Below are 16,939 nucleotides of genomic sequence, written 5' to 3'. Positions count from 1 at the left end.
GTCATGGACATGACTCCTTAGGAACCATCAAGGAAGCCTGCAAGGAGCCCAGATCGTACATCGTCCAGTCAGGAGGTGGGGAGTACAGGCGGAACCGCAGGCATGTCCTCCCAGTCTCTGAACCGCCACCACAACACGGAGATTCCCGTGATGATTACACCGCGGCCCAACCACCAACCACGAGTTCCCCACAGCACATCCAGAATCCTGTGCAACACACTGAAGAACAAACACATAGCCGCACACAACACCGCACACAACACCTCACACAAGCCCCTGTCCAGTCCCCCTGTCACCTGGCAAGTGATGCTTACATCACACGATTTGGGAGAGTCTGCAAGCCAAACCCCAAGTATGAACACTAAGGCATAATGGACTGTAACATGAAAAAAAAAAGAATCACAAACAAAACAAAACAATGGACAGTACATGTGATATGATGTTAACAAAGTTAAATGCTCACTATGTTCTTACCAATGACACAGTTCCAGGTGTGAAGTAATTCGTCAATGTCCAGGCTAGAATGTTATGGACTAGGATATGTTGTTAATGTATTATTGCTAAAGATGTTGTTAGTCGTTTATGCAGTTTTAAGCTAAAGAAAGGGGATGTAGAACACCTGACTAATATTGTTCATTAATGCTGCTTTAATATACCTGCTCCGTGTAGTAAGCTGCGCACGCACGCAGTGAGACAGCGCGAGGGTGGGACCCGCCCCCCGGGAGTGAGGTTGCTTACGTGTAATGTCTGCTCTGTTACACAGTAAACAAAGCTTGCTAGTGATCACGAATCCAGAGTCATTACTGAACGTCAAACACCTAGCTGGCTCTGTCTCCCTCTTAGTTCAACATTCCGAAATCCCAATTTTTAAATAAAATGATCGCATCACCCTGTGAAAGAAACCCCAGTAGATGCGTAAAAACTAGTTAGATTAAAACTAGTGGTTTGATTAAATGAAACACTTGTGAACAGGCTGAAATTACCCGTACAGAAGAAATTCCCATTTGTGCTGTTTTTAAAATAAAATGCATGCATCACTGCATGCTGAGACATTGTCAGAATCACAAAATTAGTGTGATTAAAACACAATTAGTAACACTTTTGACTACATGTAAATAAAAAGCATTCCAGCTTTGTTAAGGTGCACAGTGAAACAAAACGGCTTCCACTCCTCCACGCAAAAACAAAGAATTGCTTTTAAGAACACATATGTCTGCATAACTGAATGCTGAGACACGCCAAAGTGATAAAAATAGTTTAATTAAAAACCCTATGGTTTGATTAAATTAAAATCCAGTTAAAAACACATGAACACATATAACCCTGCAGCCGCCCTGGGTGTTTCCACACATGACCTCACATGCGTACAGGCACGAAACCTGTCAAACAGGTTGGCCGCCATAATTGACTGCCGCCAATGTATTATTACTCCCGGAAGAGATGTTTGGGACGTGTGTGTGTAAATCCGTGATTTAGTCCAGTGAAGTGGCAGAAAATGTAAAACGGGGAGTTGGTCGTGGCAGTTCAATCATGCGGTGAAGAAGTGGACCAAAAAAGAGAGAATTCCCAACTATAGGCGTCAGTGTTGTTGCTTATATTAAGGGCTCGTTTCTAAGCTGAAACAGTGTGCTGCCATCTGAGATCACACCGGGATCTGTATTACGCAGCAGGATTTCGTCTTATCCAGGTAATTGAGGGTTAACTCTGGGTTTTTATTTATGTCCTCTGTAATGGACATTTGTTTTTGGTCTGTATCTTTTGACTTTTTTGAGCTACCCTACTAAGTCCTGATGTGCTAAGCAGAGGACATCCTGGGCTTTGTATTGATATCTCAATTGTCTGGATGGCCTGTTTTTGTTCCAAAGAGAAAAGAAATTACAAACAAAAAAGGCCCAGGGCTACCCTTTAGCCCTAAAGGGTTGACTGAAATGACTGAAAGATTATTAGGCTCTGTTTTGAGTTTTTGTTCAAAAAAGAATGACTTCAGGAAAAGAAAATAATATCACATGCAGGACACCTTAAACTACTTTTTTAATTAAGCAGCAAGGCAGAACAAAGTCGGGGCTGTATCAAGACATGAGGGCTAAACCTCAATTCAACCAGACCCAGAACTGATCCGGAATTAAAACAGGACTACAACAGTTCAAAATCAGGACTACTTAGGACTTAACCAAGACAGAACCAGAATCAAAACTAGATGATAGCAGCACTAAAAATCATCATAGACCTGCACTATACTTATTTTTTAATTCTACCAAAGTATACTATTTAGATTCAGAAACGTTTATATAATTATTTAGCCTTGTTGTGCAAACAAGCCTGCATAACTTAATAAATACAGAATTTACAAACTAACAAACCTAAAAAGAAACACTAGGTACGAGATACATGAGTACCTATGATACGGTGATACTTTTGGTAAACAACCACTTGACTAACATGTGTGTCTCACCTGCTCTTGTTCCCTCTCTGCTCCTCTCTCTCCCTCTTTGTGCTGACAATCAAACCAAACATCAACATCATCAAATATACAGTAGAAATCAGATATTTACATACTCTTCAGATAAAACCACAAACACTTTTTTAATTGTAACATCAAATCAGACTAAATGTTTATTTTTTAGGTTGATAAACATGAAAAAACATATTTGTTAACTTTAAGAGTAAAGAGAGAAACTATCTGTATTTCTTAATTGTAAATGGCACCAAATTGTATTCAAAATTGAGCCACACTTATGGAGCTCCACAATTCTTTTCCTGGTGTTTTGTTGACATCTCTTTATTTTCCCATTTCAAAGAAACAGGGTCTGTGTTTTGTCTTATATGCATCCACAGGTGTGTCACCAATTTACTCACATGGACTCTACTAACCTATCAGAAGCTTCTTCAGCTTAGAATGGAATCGTCTGGAGTTTTCTTATTAATTAACAATAAACTTAGTGTATATTTACTCCTAAATTTGATGAAAGTGATAAAAATAGACAGCTCTGTCTCTCTTTATTCTGACATTTAACCAATTCAAATTTAATTCAATATTTATTTATCCAAAACAAAACAAGTTTACTCTAAATTGATGTTGTACAGTAAAAAAATGTTCTTGTATTTTCCATAAAGTGTATGTAAGTATCTGGTTTAAACTGTGAATATACTGCTGTGTATTGAAATTCCTCTTGTTTTGCATACAAATATACTGAACAACATACAAAGCATGATATATAAAATAACATCTACCAGAGTTTTTTCTTTGAAAGAAGCCCCTTATGTCCATTCTTGTATATCAATACATTACTGAAACCGATTTATTTAGCCGTGAAGGGTAACAACTGAAAATATGAAATAAGCATACATGTAAGCTAAGACTCTCTAAAGAAACAGCATTGTTGTTGTTCGGCTTTTCATTTCGCCATTTGTTGATTCACTCGAAGAGCAAGTAACGTAATATGGGTCAAGTGATCCGTTTGATATCAATCTTTCGTGATACACCGTCATATTTACATCATTTGTACAGTACGAATGATTTGCTTTGATACCTGGTCGAACTTCAGTTCTCCTCTGTCTGCCTGGCTCAGTTTCTCCAACAGCGCACTCACAGGCAGCAGCTCCCCCGCCCCCTCGCTCAGTCGCTTAGTGTCTGAGCTCGGATCATACCAATATTAAGGGGGATTTACGCACAGTCGTAAATTCTCACAGTGTGCACTATATGCTTCGAATATTATGTGTAGTTTTTGTTTTATACAGTTGTGAGTCAGGCATCTAACTATGAAAAAATTACACTCCAAAAGACCCCGGGCTTCTGAAAAAACAACCTGGGCTTAAGCCCAGTAAGCCACCCCCGCTCCGCCACTGCTATAAAGGATCACTGTAGCTTATACTGAGGTTGGGTTTAAAGATGAAAAGATACCAAATCGCCGTCTAATGAACTTAAGTGATCTTTAAAATAGCGCCCCCATTTCGCAGAAGATCCCTTGGACCTGTTAGCAGAAGTATGAAAATACATAGAGAAGTCCAACATCAATAGTAAACTGCACAGACGATGATTGGGGAGGAATGAACACACATCACCTTTCGGCCATTTTGAATGAATGTCCAAACATAAATTTTTCAAACCTTAAAAACTTAGCTTTTCTTATAGGTTTTGTCATTACATCTGCTACCATCTCATCTGTTTTACAATAATCTAAAGTTATTTTTCCTTAACTCACGGTTGACCTTACAAAGTGATACTTTATGTCTACATGTTTACATCTGTTACAGGATTCTTAGCCAATACAATCGCATCCTGGTTATCTTCGTAAACTTTTCACGGTGCATATTTCTGTTCATCAATACCTTGTAACAGTTGAGTTAAGTACAGGCACTCCTGTGAGGTTGTAGATAAAGCCATGTACTCATCTTCACAGGTAGATAATGCAACAGTAGGTTGCTTTTTGATTTTCCACAAAATCAAAGAACCATTTACAACCAGATTTGTACAATAACCAGTTGTATTATGTCTGTTACATTAGCTGTCCAATCAGCATCCCTGTATGCCCACAACCTCAGTTCTTCATTGTCACATTTCCTGTAACACAGATCTTTCTCAGATGTCCCTTTCAGATATCTCAGTACATGTTTTACTGTAGTCCATTGGTCTTCAGTTGGCTCAGTAAAATACTGCGACAGTTTACTGAGTATAAAACTCAAGTCTGGTCTTGTGCATGCTAGATCACACTACCCACTGCCTCTCTGTACCTTTTGACATCATTCATCTTTTCTGCACCATCAGTGTAGTTCAGTTTTTGTTCACAAGGTGTCAGTCTAGCCTGGCAATCCTGCATGTTGAACGTTTGAAGTATTTTTTCTACATTTTGTTTTGTTACATTTTTACACAGTTATCATGCTGGTCAAAATATATAGCAATGAAATGTCCAAGTTCACTCAAATCCTTCATTTTGAATTTTGCTGCAAGGTTTTTCTTCAAAACAGTTCACTTTCGTCACTGGCAGGAATGATAAAGTCATCTACCCATTTGATCAAAATCACCTTATTTTCTGTCATCTTTGTGTAAACACAATGGTCAGTGGGATTCTGCACGAAGTTGTTCTCCCTCAGATATTCATGTAACACACAATTTCTACCTGACTGTTTTAGCCCATTTAGTGACTTTTTCAACTTTTTCAGCTGATCCTGAGTATCTGTGTGTTCTGTACTCACATCAGTCATTTCTCTGGTCCTGCTGGACCTGTTTTGTATCTCAAAGTCACTGTCATCATCTGGCATTATGTCAGGTTGTGTTTGTCTCTTTGCTCTTGTTTTAGTCTCAAACTTCATGAGTCAATGCTTCTGTACTTGTCCACTGTTTGGGTAGCAGACCATATAGTCTGGACTGTTTCTGTCATATCCAACAAAGATTCCTTTCTCACACCGTGAGTCTAGTTTTCTCTTGTTTTGCCTGTAGGCATAACACACTGACCCAGATTTCTGCATCTTGAAAAGATTTGTCCTTCTTCCTGTCAGCATTAAATATGATGTCTGTTTTTTGCGTCTGTTAAAACATCTCTTCCTCACTACAGCTGCTGTTTGCACTGCGTAGGTCCACAACTCCTTCGGTAACTCTTTCTCTATTAGCATACACCTGGTCATATCAAAGAATGTGCGCCAATTTCGTTCAGCAGTAATATGAATAGCAAGTGGTTTGAATGATTCTGGCAGTCCCTTCAAAACCAATAACCCATTGCTCAGTGTTTCACCAGCATTTTTCAGGGCAGTGATAGCTGTCTCTGCTCTATAACCAGTGTTGGGGAGTAACGGAATACATGTACCGCCGTTACGTATTCAGAATACAAAATATGAGTAACTGTATTCCGTCAAGGGCGTCGATTTGGCATGGACGGAACGGACATGTCCCCACCAATATCCAGCGATTATTGAATTGTCCCCACCAATAATTTGATCTCTTCGAGTAAAGAAATACAAACCCGATAGAAAGAAAAAAAACGATCTGTCAACGTCTCATTCACCCAGCGGTGCAGAAAGAGTTAAATTACGTTCTCTACTGGAGTCCTACCTCATGTGACAAATATGGCCAATGTGATTGGCTGTGCCTTTCAGGGAGCTCTGTTTAGTTTTAGCAGCGGCAATCCTGCGCTGCGAGGCCCTGCAAGGAGGAGAGGAGGACGGCAGCAAAAAGGAAGAACCTGGATATAAGAAAGTATTTTTCAAAGAAACCTGTAAGTCACTTAAAGTCAAGTTCACTCATAAAATGTGTCCGTCATAATAACGTTACAGGCAATACCAGGCCATACATGCCAACCCTCCCGATTTTCAGTGCCCCTCCCGAAAATCTCCCGGAGCCACCATTCTCCCCAATTTCTCCCGATTTTCCACCCGGACAACAAAATTGAAAAACCATATCCTAGATTGGCCCAGCCAATTCCAGTTTCCAACAATAGCTACTACTACTGCAGCTACTTAGTATTAATATTACTCTTATTACTCTTTCTGGGTCATGAAAAATAAACTTTTAACATATTTTCAGGCGAGAATGTAGTTGTGTAAACTTCAAATAACTTAAACATGTTATTGTTTGGCCTTTTTCAGTGTTTTATTTGTTCGTGAGTAAATCGGTTTGGCTGAGATTAAAGTTATTAGATTAGATTAGATTAAATAAAACTTTATTAATCCCTCGGGAGGGTTCCTCTGGGGTTTTCACACAGCTGAATAAATGTCAAACAGAAAACTGATTAAACAGAAGTGTGAGATGGTCGAGAATCTACGCAAGCGTCCGGTTATATTTTATTTTATTTAGACAGCAAGGAGCAGACGGCAGAGGTGACGTAATTATGAAGGCTAGACCCCCCAATTTCACAGTCGCTCATTTCCGGTCTACCCGGCTTTCGGAGGACCCGGCCCACTTAGACCGCGAAGGCCAGGTCCTCAGGTGGACGCAGCCTCTGAATGTGACATTTAACTTATTTTTTTCCGATAAGTAAACACTGTAAAAACCCCTTTGAATGTCTCCCTAATTCTGAGGTCTCAAGGTTGGCAAGTATGTGCTAGGCTTTGGCCCACATCAGTCTAAAACTGTATGTAACCATGAAAAAAGTGTTGCCATGTCCACCAGAACAGTATAGTATAGACAGTATAGTATAGACTGCTTCACATAGTGGACATTGAGTTGTTGTGTGGGGCACCAGTAGTCCATGTCTGTTGCTGTAACAGTAGTTCATGTTTAGAATAAAAAGTCCCAGCTCACTGATTTGATCGGGGCAACAGTGTGCCTAAAATGTTGCATAATTTTGCTGAGAGATCTTTTACTTTGTGGTAATCTTAGATGAGTAGTTTTATGGACAAAAACCACCAGGTCATTCAGTGTTCCCTTAGTACTAATGTGTAAGAGATGTTGGTGTACTATAACTGAAGTAATGTTGTTAGGTCCTTAAAGTCATATTCTTTTATTGTCATGACTGTATTTGAAGCTTTTTTTATTTTTGTATGATACCTGATTTATATGGAATATGGCTGAAGTAAACTAAAGTCTAAAATCAGTCATTTGTTTAATAGTAATTTAACATTATATAATTCACATATAAAACTATGAATTGTAATTTTAAATGGTTTAAAAGCATGTAGAATAGCATATGTAGGCAAGCATATTTCTCCTTTTTTTATCAAGAAGCGAAGACAAAAAGGAAAAAAAAAAGAAACAGGGCGGGGTTCGGTGGTTGAATCATCCGTCCCCACCAATGCCAAAACCAAATCTACGCCCTTGTATTCCGTTACAGTTACCGTTTAAAAAGGTGGTATTCAGAATACAGTTACTTTGTTGAAATAAATGGATTACACGGCGGTACTTCCCTGTTTCATATTGTCGCGGGTCAGGACTGTTTGGGTTTGTTTGACAGCTACGTTCTGTTGTTCCAGGCGGCAGCGTTACGGTTGCCATGGTTACAGGGTGACGCTCTCTCTCTGCATGTTTCCTGGGTGAGAGGCGCTTTTTGTTGTTGTTGTTGTGCTAAGCTAAAGGCAGAATGCTACAGGCATAGCTCTAAAGCATGTAGCCTGATGGGCAGTGTAGTCCGTGCTGCAGGAGAATGGACTGCCATACCCGTTATGTGTCTGTGAGCGAGGGAGGGAGAGAAAGGAAAAGTCCGAGCTGTCACGGAGCAAAAACGGGAGCTGGAAGCATGTAAATATAATAATAACCACTGCAGCCAAGAAGAGTGCCTGACGAGCCCATTTGTAAGTAAGCTATTAAGACTCAACTGTACACTGTGTTCGTGTTTTCCTCCGGAAAAAATAAGTTCCGTTGGAGCAGCCTTTAAACGCCTCTCTCTGTCTCCCGCAAGCAAAGTTGACCCAGACAACAAAGTAAAGCTAATTTTCAGCTACCAGCCCCACAGGGATCCCGAAGTATTAGCCAGAGGTCCCTTTACTACGTTTCGGAGCCGCGGACCTTCAGTAACAGTAATAAATCACAGCAATAGGACATTCATGTAGTTGTAAACAGCATGATAATATATTAAGTAATCCAAAGTATTCAGAATACGTTACTCTCATTGAGTAACGTAACGGAATACGTTACAGAATACATTTTGGGGCATGTATTCAGTATTCTGTAGTGGAATACATTTTAAAAGTAACCTTCCCAACACTGTCTATAACATAGTAGAGATGGCACGATACCACTTTTTTATGTCCGATACCGATATCATAAATTTGGATATCTGCCGATACCGATATTAATCCGATATAGTGTGTTTTTTAATCAATAAAACTGTTTTTTTTAATATCTTGCTGCATTTTGTATAAGTTCATCCTCAAGTTAAAATAAACAACAACACTAAAGCTATTCTGTATGTAAAAAATACACTGCACCCAAAATATTTCATAGTTCAGCAACACTGATCAATCTAAACTTAAACCTACTCCATCCTCCCTATTCTGGTATTTTAAAGAGTCCTTAGCAGAAATATTAAGCAACCTAACTAATAGGGTTGCAAACTCCCAGCAAAAAAAGAATAGAGAACCACCCCCCACCCTCCACCTGATGATGCTTAATCGACGTAATCAACTTTAATTTGATGCAGGGTGAAAAAAAATGCACAGAATTAAATTATTTTTCAAGGATAATTAAATAGATTCAACATCTTTCTTCAACAGAATTGCAGACTGCACAGATGGTACTTTCCCAAAGGAAAAAGTACTATAGCTTACTAGGGTATATTAGACTTAACAGTTACTATATACAGTAATGGACTTCTATATATTTTACATCAGATTAAAACTTTGGGTGCAAGATACAGATAATTATTTATTAAAAGCTAGATATTTTAAATGAGAATAAGAAAGAAAAGTATGTCTTTGTGCCCCCTTTTCCCTGTTCATGCCCTATCGGCCCCCCTGGCTAAACTTTGCTAGATCCGCCCCTGCACAGTTACCAGCCGTCAGCTACGTAGAAAAGGATCCTGGTGTAGAAAGTAATATTAAATAAATTCTAACAACAGATTATCAAGCTTAAACGTGCTGCTGTTGTTCAGCCGCTGGTTTCCTCTTTCTGGTGCAAAGTGGACCAAAAACAAAGAAGAGAGACGGACTCACGACAGAAAAGCCGATCAGCTGATCGTTAAGCAGTTTCATGAAGTAGCGGCAGGAGAGGGAGAGAGAGAGAGGCAGTCGCTCCATATATCGGTTGTTAAGCTTAACGTGGGAATGCTTTACAAACATTCAGAGATGAACTTACACACTTGCTTTACTTCTCTCTGGGATAACTTCCTTGGAGATGAAATGCTGGTTTGGTAGCCAGGCTACAGCACACTGCTCCGACATGCTACGGTTATGAGCCGAGTTACGCGGTGTCGCAAGTTTTGTGAGGTTATATTTAATGGATCGGATTACATTTTTAATTTCTCACCGATATCCGATCCAGTAATTTAGGTCAGTATCGGACCGATACCGATACGTAATATCGGATCGGTCCATCTCTATAACATAGTCAAACTCTCACTGCTGGACTTTTAGTGCGAAGTCAGTTCTGTATACAGACTAATTATACGAGGCTTTTATCATCCAGAAACTGGATCAGCTCCGCGTATACCTCTGCAGTCTACTTCTCCCTCCATGTTGGTAGGCTGCTTCAAAATAATGTCTCTTAGTCCTTGCAAACGAAGGTGGGCCACAAATTTTGTCTCCCACAGTTCATAATTCTTTTCGTCCTCATCAAAAACTAGCCGAAACCAACAGCTGTTTGACTCAGCGGCTTGTCGACTCATGGCACTAGCATGGTATACTGATCCTCACCAGGTACACTGTACATTGCGACGCTTCTCTTGGTGGCAAAAACACTTTAACTCCTTTAGAAAAGTCGTAGTTATCTGGGCCCATAGCCCGTTAGCAGAAGTATGAAAATGGGCAGAGAAGTCTGACGTCAATAGTAAACTGCACTGACAGTGATTAGCGAGGAATAAACACACATCCCATATGGAAAAGAAATAGTAAAAACTTATATGATTTACTCATGAAAGTGGCCACTTTCTCATTACTTTCATATATTGTTTTAGTAAGTATCCAAAACATACAAGTTTCATTTATATAATTTTTCAAGGGATCTTATATCTGTTTTCACTCTTGTATGCTTTTCATACAAGTTTCACACAAGACAGATGCAAACTTTATAAGATTTATATATATCTTTTCCATATGGGATCAGCCTTCAGCCATTTTGGATGAATGAACACGCCCCCCCGAGAGAGCGCAACTTTATTAACAGCCAGCAAACACACATGTACACCATGCATCAAACAGAACACAAATCCACTGGCCGTTTCCATAACTGAGAGCATTTTCTTTCTTCATGTCAACTGGACCTCTGTGCTACGATAGCAGGAGGCTCTAATGTTTTTTAAGACCGATGCTGTTTCCCCAATGAGCATCAATATTGATTAAATATATCCTTATACGCAATTTTCCCTGTTTTGAGTCCAGCTTTGAATCCCTTGGGGAAGGACATGATGCACCATTGGCTACAAAAATCTGTCAAATCCAATATGTGGAGTTACATACTCTGACTCCTCTGGGTTAAGGGAGTAGCTAAAGTAGCTTTTACTTTGTTACACTTAAATGCATTTTGCACCCTCAATTAAAAAAGCAAAAAAATCCCTTTGATGTAAAACAGTTGCAAACTGAGTCGTGCTCATTTCAACTGTCATTTCAGGTAAATAATCATGGCCTCCGGTGGTACTCTTTTATTCATTTTCACTGCCCTCTGTGTCACTGCAGTCAAGAGTCGTAAGTTTATTTATAATCTGAGAACTTTAAGCATGGAATGGTGTTTGGTACTCATGTAACCTCATATCTGATTTTGCTTTCTTTTTCTACAGTTTTTTTGAAAGTGGAATGCAAAGCTGAAAATGTGGGACACTTTGGCCAACAGTCACTGCTGGAGTGTGTTGTCAAAACATCAACAGATATAACTGATCCAACTATTCATGCGGTTGCTTGGAAAAAACTGACCTCTACAGAAGACGAAGGTGATCTCGTGTTGGGTTTTAATAGAGGGAAATGGGGCCGGCCAAAGCGAGGTTACAGGTTTGCTGAACCATCATGGGACGAGAAGAACATGAATGTTTCTCTGCTCATCACCAACACTGCGGTGGCAGACGATGGATATTACAAGTGCATGGTGATTACAGACAGTGGGGATGACAGGATGGTCACCACCCTTAAAGTCCAAGGTAAAACTGAAACATTTGATAGCATTTTAGCAAAGATTAATTATCATTTTGAAACAAGATTTTAAGTATGAAATCAATTTTTTTTTACATATTCATTTGTATCTTCTTATCACATATACAGTATTATGGCTATTATATATTCTTATTATAATTATTACATCTTATGTAATGTCATTTTATTTAATTAACATTAAGGTGCAATCTTCATCTCAGTGATCATGGTTTTGTTTTGTTTTCTTTAGCCAAATACAGCACACTACACCTGAGAACATTACTGTTGACAGCTTTTACATGTCGCAACTTTTTATTGATGTCAAGGTGCAATGTTCAGCTCAGTGATTGTGCTTTCCATTTTGCCTCTGCAGCCAGATACAGTGTCCTGACTGTACACTCCATCCCTGAGAAAATTGTCCCAAATTCAGACAGTACCCTGATCTGTGAGTCTCATGGAGGCTACCCAAAGGGAACACTTCGCTGGTTTGATGAAGAGAAGCATGAGTGGACAAAAAGCTCTGAAATGGAGGCGACACAGTCAGACGATGGTTTATTTCAACTCACAAGCAGACTGTCTTTGTTGCGAGGATCCACTTTCCCAAAGTATACCTGCGCTGTGTTCAATGCCAGTGGAGGCAAAGAGGATGAGTTCACATTTGAAACCAACATACCACCACCATCACTGCACGGATCTGAAGAAGGTATAGTTTATGACACACCACACATGATAGTTGTTATGCCTGCTGGCACCATCCTACTGCTCACAATACTGTTTAGTAATTTCAGCCAAAGTGGAATCAGAGAGAATTTAAATCTGGAGGGCTGAATTGAAACGAGGAACCATGCTATGTAAAGCGCGTTTTCTCAACAATATTAAAAGTCCTGAAGTTTGTTGCAATCCACTTGGCATTGTGTCAGTCAATATGTCTGAGGTAGACTTACTGAGTCCCCGATGCTCCGTGAGTGGTTTGTCGCAAGCTGGGTGACGCGCTAGCCAAAGTCCTAGCAGCATCCCCGACTAACGCATACGTCGTGTCAAAATGATATTTTAAGCGTGAAAAGAAAATCCCTTCTTGCACAATGTGCATAATACTTTCTTTCGGTTGATTGTTCCATCTTGTTATCTTTTTTAATACTCAAATTTCCCATCGAGAGGGCCACTGTGCGTTTATCGTCTTCCATATTGAGTTGATGGGTTCAGCTGCTCGTCACTACCAGATCTACTGCCCATTTGCGCATGTGCGAAGGTAACTCTACTTGGGCAAACTGCCCGAAATGCGTTGACAGAGACATTTCAGAGATTTTGAGTCATTCTGCACTCCAGATGCACTAATTAAATCACGCATTCATTTGCGTTAACACATTGATTTTGACAGCACTAACTATGACAATAACAAAGATTATTATGGCTATCTTGCTGCCACACGGAGGTGGCAGTCTGCTGCGAATCTTCCTCTGTTCAGTCTGACCTCGCCTCTATCTGCTCCTCCTGGAACCTGAAAGACAAAAAAAAAAAAAACAACCCCTGAGTAGCCTTGATAATTATATTATCTTCTACTGATTCTACGGTCTGGTTCAGGATATCTTGCTCGGACTCTCTAGAAAACCATTATCAGTGTGTATGTAAACGTTGCTGCAAAAATCTATGTGTACCTGCAATATTTCAGCCTAGTCATAACACCAGACGAAGCTCATGACCCTCAAAACACAGAGCGCCAACTCATTATAAGCACAATTGCATTGTGCATAAATAAAATAATTAAAACAGCTTTATTTAATAATTTAAATCAAAAATGAAAAATTTTCAACCCTAACAGTCCCACAATACTAGATCCCACAGGTGTGCCCTATTTTTTTCTACATCTGTAAATAACAAGAAAAAGACCAGATTGGTTAATGCTTGCTGTGCTATGGAAAATCCCCCCACACATACACGTTTTACTGTTTCTGATGAAAAGATTTCAGGTTCTCTTGGTAACTATCCCAGGCACTCACCTCACTATCTATAATTCTATTATCTGTCACAATACTATTGCCTAAGTATTGCCTGCCATTTTGTTTGTCTTTGTCTTTTTTACACTCTACTTCTACATGATTATTGTTTTAAAATTAAACAAATGTTCAATTTGTACATTAACTGTCTCTCTGACAGTTAAAGAGAAATTGAATGTAGTTCACTGTAGTATTACAGGGAGACAAAGAGTTATCATGTATTCCTGTGTTTCTTAATTTAAAAAAATTAACTGACTATTTTTTTCTTTTTATTTCTTTTATAGGACAAGGCTCAAATACGGTAGGGATCTCCAAAATAGTTGTCCCTCTGGTGGTCATTGGTTCACTGATGGTAGGATTGCTGTGTGTGCTGTTGATCTACAGATGGCGATCTCAGTGTGAGTACACGCTCCTCGTTTCCTCCCTGATGATTTAAATGAACTGTCTTCATCACATAGAAACTAGTTCATGCATTTATTACTTCTAGTCCTAAAAACTCCCTGAAAAGCCTTCAGTTAATCCAAAATGCTGCAGCAAGAGTACTGACCGGGACTAGAAAGAGAGAGCATATTTCTCCTGTTTTGGCTTCCCTTCATTGGCTTCCTGTTAAATCCAGAACTGAATTCAAAATCCTGCTCCTCACATACAAGGTCTTAAATAATCAGGCCCCATCTTATCTTAATGACCTTGTAGTACCATATCACCCCATTAGAGCACTTCGCTCTCGCTCTGCAGGCTTACTTGTTGTTCCTAGAGTATTTAAAAGTAGAATGGGAGGGAGAGCCTTCAGTTTTCAGGCCCCTCTTCTGTGGAACCAGCTTCCAGTTTGGATTCGGGAGACAGACACTATCTCTACTTTCAAGATTAGGCTTAAAACTTTCCTTTTTGCTAAAGCATATAGTTAGGGCTGGACCAGGTGACCCTGAATCCTCCTTTAGTTATGCTGCAATAGACGTAGGCTGCCGGGGAATTCCCATGATGCATTGAGTTTTTCCTTTCCAGTCACCTTTCTCACTCACTATGTGTTAATAGACCTCTCTGCATTGAATCATGCCTGTTATTAATCTCTGTCTCTCTTCCACAGTACGTCTTATTGATTTCCATCTCTCACCCCAACCGGTCAAAGCAGATGGCCACACCTCCCCTAGTCTGGTTCTGCTGGAGGTTTCTTGCTGTTTAAAGGGAGTTTTTCCTTCCCACTGTCGCCAAAGTGCTTACTCATAGGGGGTCATATGATTGTTGGGTTTTTCCTCTGTATCTATTATTGTACGATCTACTATACAATATAAAGCGCCTTGAGGCGACTGTTGTTGTGATTTGGCGCTATATAAATAAAATTTTTAAAATTTATATATACATAAAGTTTAACAGCATGTATTTTCACTTTAGCTTCTCATGTTTATAATATATCTTGGGGATAGCACCACGTTGTTATGTGTTTATGTATGTGTGTCAATCTGTGTGTGTTGTTCTCAAATGTTACCAGTGGAGCTTAATGATCTGTTTATGGCTTTATAATCCTTTACAAAATATAATACGTTCACTTAGACAATGATATGTAGAACTGTCTGAGACTGTATGTTTGATCTGTGGTTTGACAGAGCAGTGAGGAAATGTTGGCCTTACTGTTATTGTACTTTCTGTTTAAATCAACATTTAATTGTTATTTTGGATTTTTATTGCAATGCATTTGTTATTTTTTAAGCCTTAAGTGTCTTTGTTTTTTGTTTATTTTCGTTTTGTTTTTTGTATATAAAATTAAAATTGCGTAAAATGTCATGTTTCAAAACAGTTTATAAGAAAACAATTCAGAACATTAAAAAATGCAATGTAATGACTATAAAGTTGTACAATAAAACAAGAATGTGTTGCCAATATTTGTTGAACCCGAACCCTTGTGCTTTGTTTCATATTATATGTATATTGTGCCATATAATTTATTTTAAGCGTAATTGAAGGTGTGGGGACTCTTTGTAATGTAAAGCGCACATGCTTGTTCAAAGTTAATAACTAAGTTTAAAACTAGGGCCACCAGTTTCTACTCTGGTTTAAGTTTCCACATCTGTTTTAAATACTTCTTGCAGCTGGTATCTGAAAAAGCACTGCATTCCTGTTCAGTTCTCATGATTGGGGCATGCATCTTTAGCCAGCATGCAGAATAATTGTGATAAGGTACTGTTCAAAATTATCTTAGAGTTTAAACTTTTGATGATATCCTGTTCCAGTTTTTTTGCATTCACCTAAGTGACCAGTTGTTTACTTTTTATTAAGCTAAACAAGTTGCTCTTTGTTATGGCCGCCCTTAGAGGTCAAATTGTGCTCTACAAGCTTGTTTCTTTGCTCTGTGGTGAAACTTGACAAGCTGTGGAATCAGCAGTTTAAAACTGAAGTTTCCAGTACTGCCAAGCTACATAATGTTCAGTATTACATTGGACTTCCATTTAAATATTTAAAAGTCTGCATGCCAGATAACAGAAGTGTTGCTGAACAATGCCTTGAGAATCTGAAGAAAAGCTTCATGTCAGATATAATCTGTGAAGGTTATGCAGAAAAAGTCTCAGACAGAAATTTGGAACGCAATGATGGCAGGAAATGATATTTGTCACATCATGGTGTTCTGCATCCACACTGTAAAATCTAACTTGTTGTTTCAACTTAAAAATATCAGGTACAGGGCTGCCTTAAAATTTTAAGTTAAGTCAAGAAATAGAGTTTGTTCTTATAACACAACCAATTGTTATCTTAATGAAAAATCACATGTTGTCTAAACTTTCGTCTTAGTTTAGTTGGCTGAGATTTGTTAGTCAGTTCAACTCCTTTAATTGTCATTTTTACTTGGGAAAACCCTTTCAGCTAAATTAAAATAATCTATTGTTTAAACTCTTGTCCTAGTTCAGTTGACTTGGGTTTTTTAGTTAATTCAAATACTTTAGTAGTTCTTTTAACTTAGGAATCTATTTTAGCTTAACTAACATAATCTGTTAGCTAAGTTGATTTAAGTTTATTAATTAACTGAGCTCCTTAAGGTAGCTGAGCTTGTAAATCAATTTCATTTTAATTATCAGAGTTGATTGACTGGATGTAAAGAAAAATGTGTATTAAACATCTTAAGTTTTGTTTTGTTTTTTAGCTTTCTAACATCCATTTCAGCAAAACTACCTGTTAGGTTTATCTTAGATCTCAGGTTTAAATATCTACATTCCTTTAAATTAATTTTCTGTTGTTTACAGAAAAAAATAAAT

At 38.7% G+C, this 16,939-nt stretch overlaps 1 protein-coding gene across 3 annotated transcripts; it reads left to right on the top strand.

Moving 5' to 3' along the window:
• Positions 1-1,425: 1,425 nt before the first annotated feature.
• Positions 1,426-15,588, top strand: LOC120440470. 3 transcript variants are annotated; one of them, XM_039613065.1, is made up of 6 exons: positions 1,426-1,687; positions 11,192-11,265; positions 11,358-11,711; positions 12,077-12,406; positions 13,982-14,095; positions 14,782-15,588. In XM_039613065.1, exons 2-6 carry the CDS (start codon positions 11,202-11,204, stop codon positions 14,919-14,921), a joined length of 1,002 nt encoding a protein of 333 aa, XP_039468999.1. In that variant the 5' UTR covers positions 1,426-1,687; positions 11,192-11,201; the 3' UTR covers positions 14,922-15,588. The 3 variants fall into 3 exon arrangements, with proteins under 3 accessions (XP_039468999.1, XP_039469001.1, XP_039469000.1); XM_039613066.1 differs by lacking the exon at positions 1,426-1,687 and adding an exon at positions 6,157-6,209; XM_039613067.1 differs by lacking the exon at positions 11,192-11,265.
• Positions 15,589-16,939: the final 1,351 nt, after the last annotated feature.

Source organism: Oreochromis aureus, linkage group 6, assembly GCF_013358895.1.
Source record: "Oreochromis aureus strain Israel breed Guangdong linkage group 6, ZZ_aureus, whole genome shotgun sequence".
Lineage (NCBI taxonomy): Eukaryota > Metazoa > Chordata > Actinopteri > Cichliformes > Cichlidae > Oreochromis > Oreochromis aureus.
This window is presented reverse-complemented; position numbering and strand designations above follow the sequence as displayed.

What these genes read in the sequence shown, in the direction of transcription:
- LOC120440470 (XM_039613065.1), top strand. Translation starts at nt 11,202, where the DNA reads ATGGCCTCCGGTGGTACTCTTTTATTCATTTTCACTGCCCTCTGTGTC. An exon ending in ACTGCACGGATCTGAAGAAG is followed by an intron (nt 12,407 to 13,981) that starts GTATAGTTTATG and finishes TTTCTTTTATAG; the next exon opens with GACAAGGCTCAAATACGGTA. An exon ending in CTACAGATGGCGATCTCAGT is followed by an intron (nt 14,096 to 14,781) that starts GTGAGTACACGC and finishes TCTCTTCCACAG; the next exon opens with TACGTCTTATTGATTTCCAT.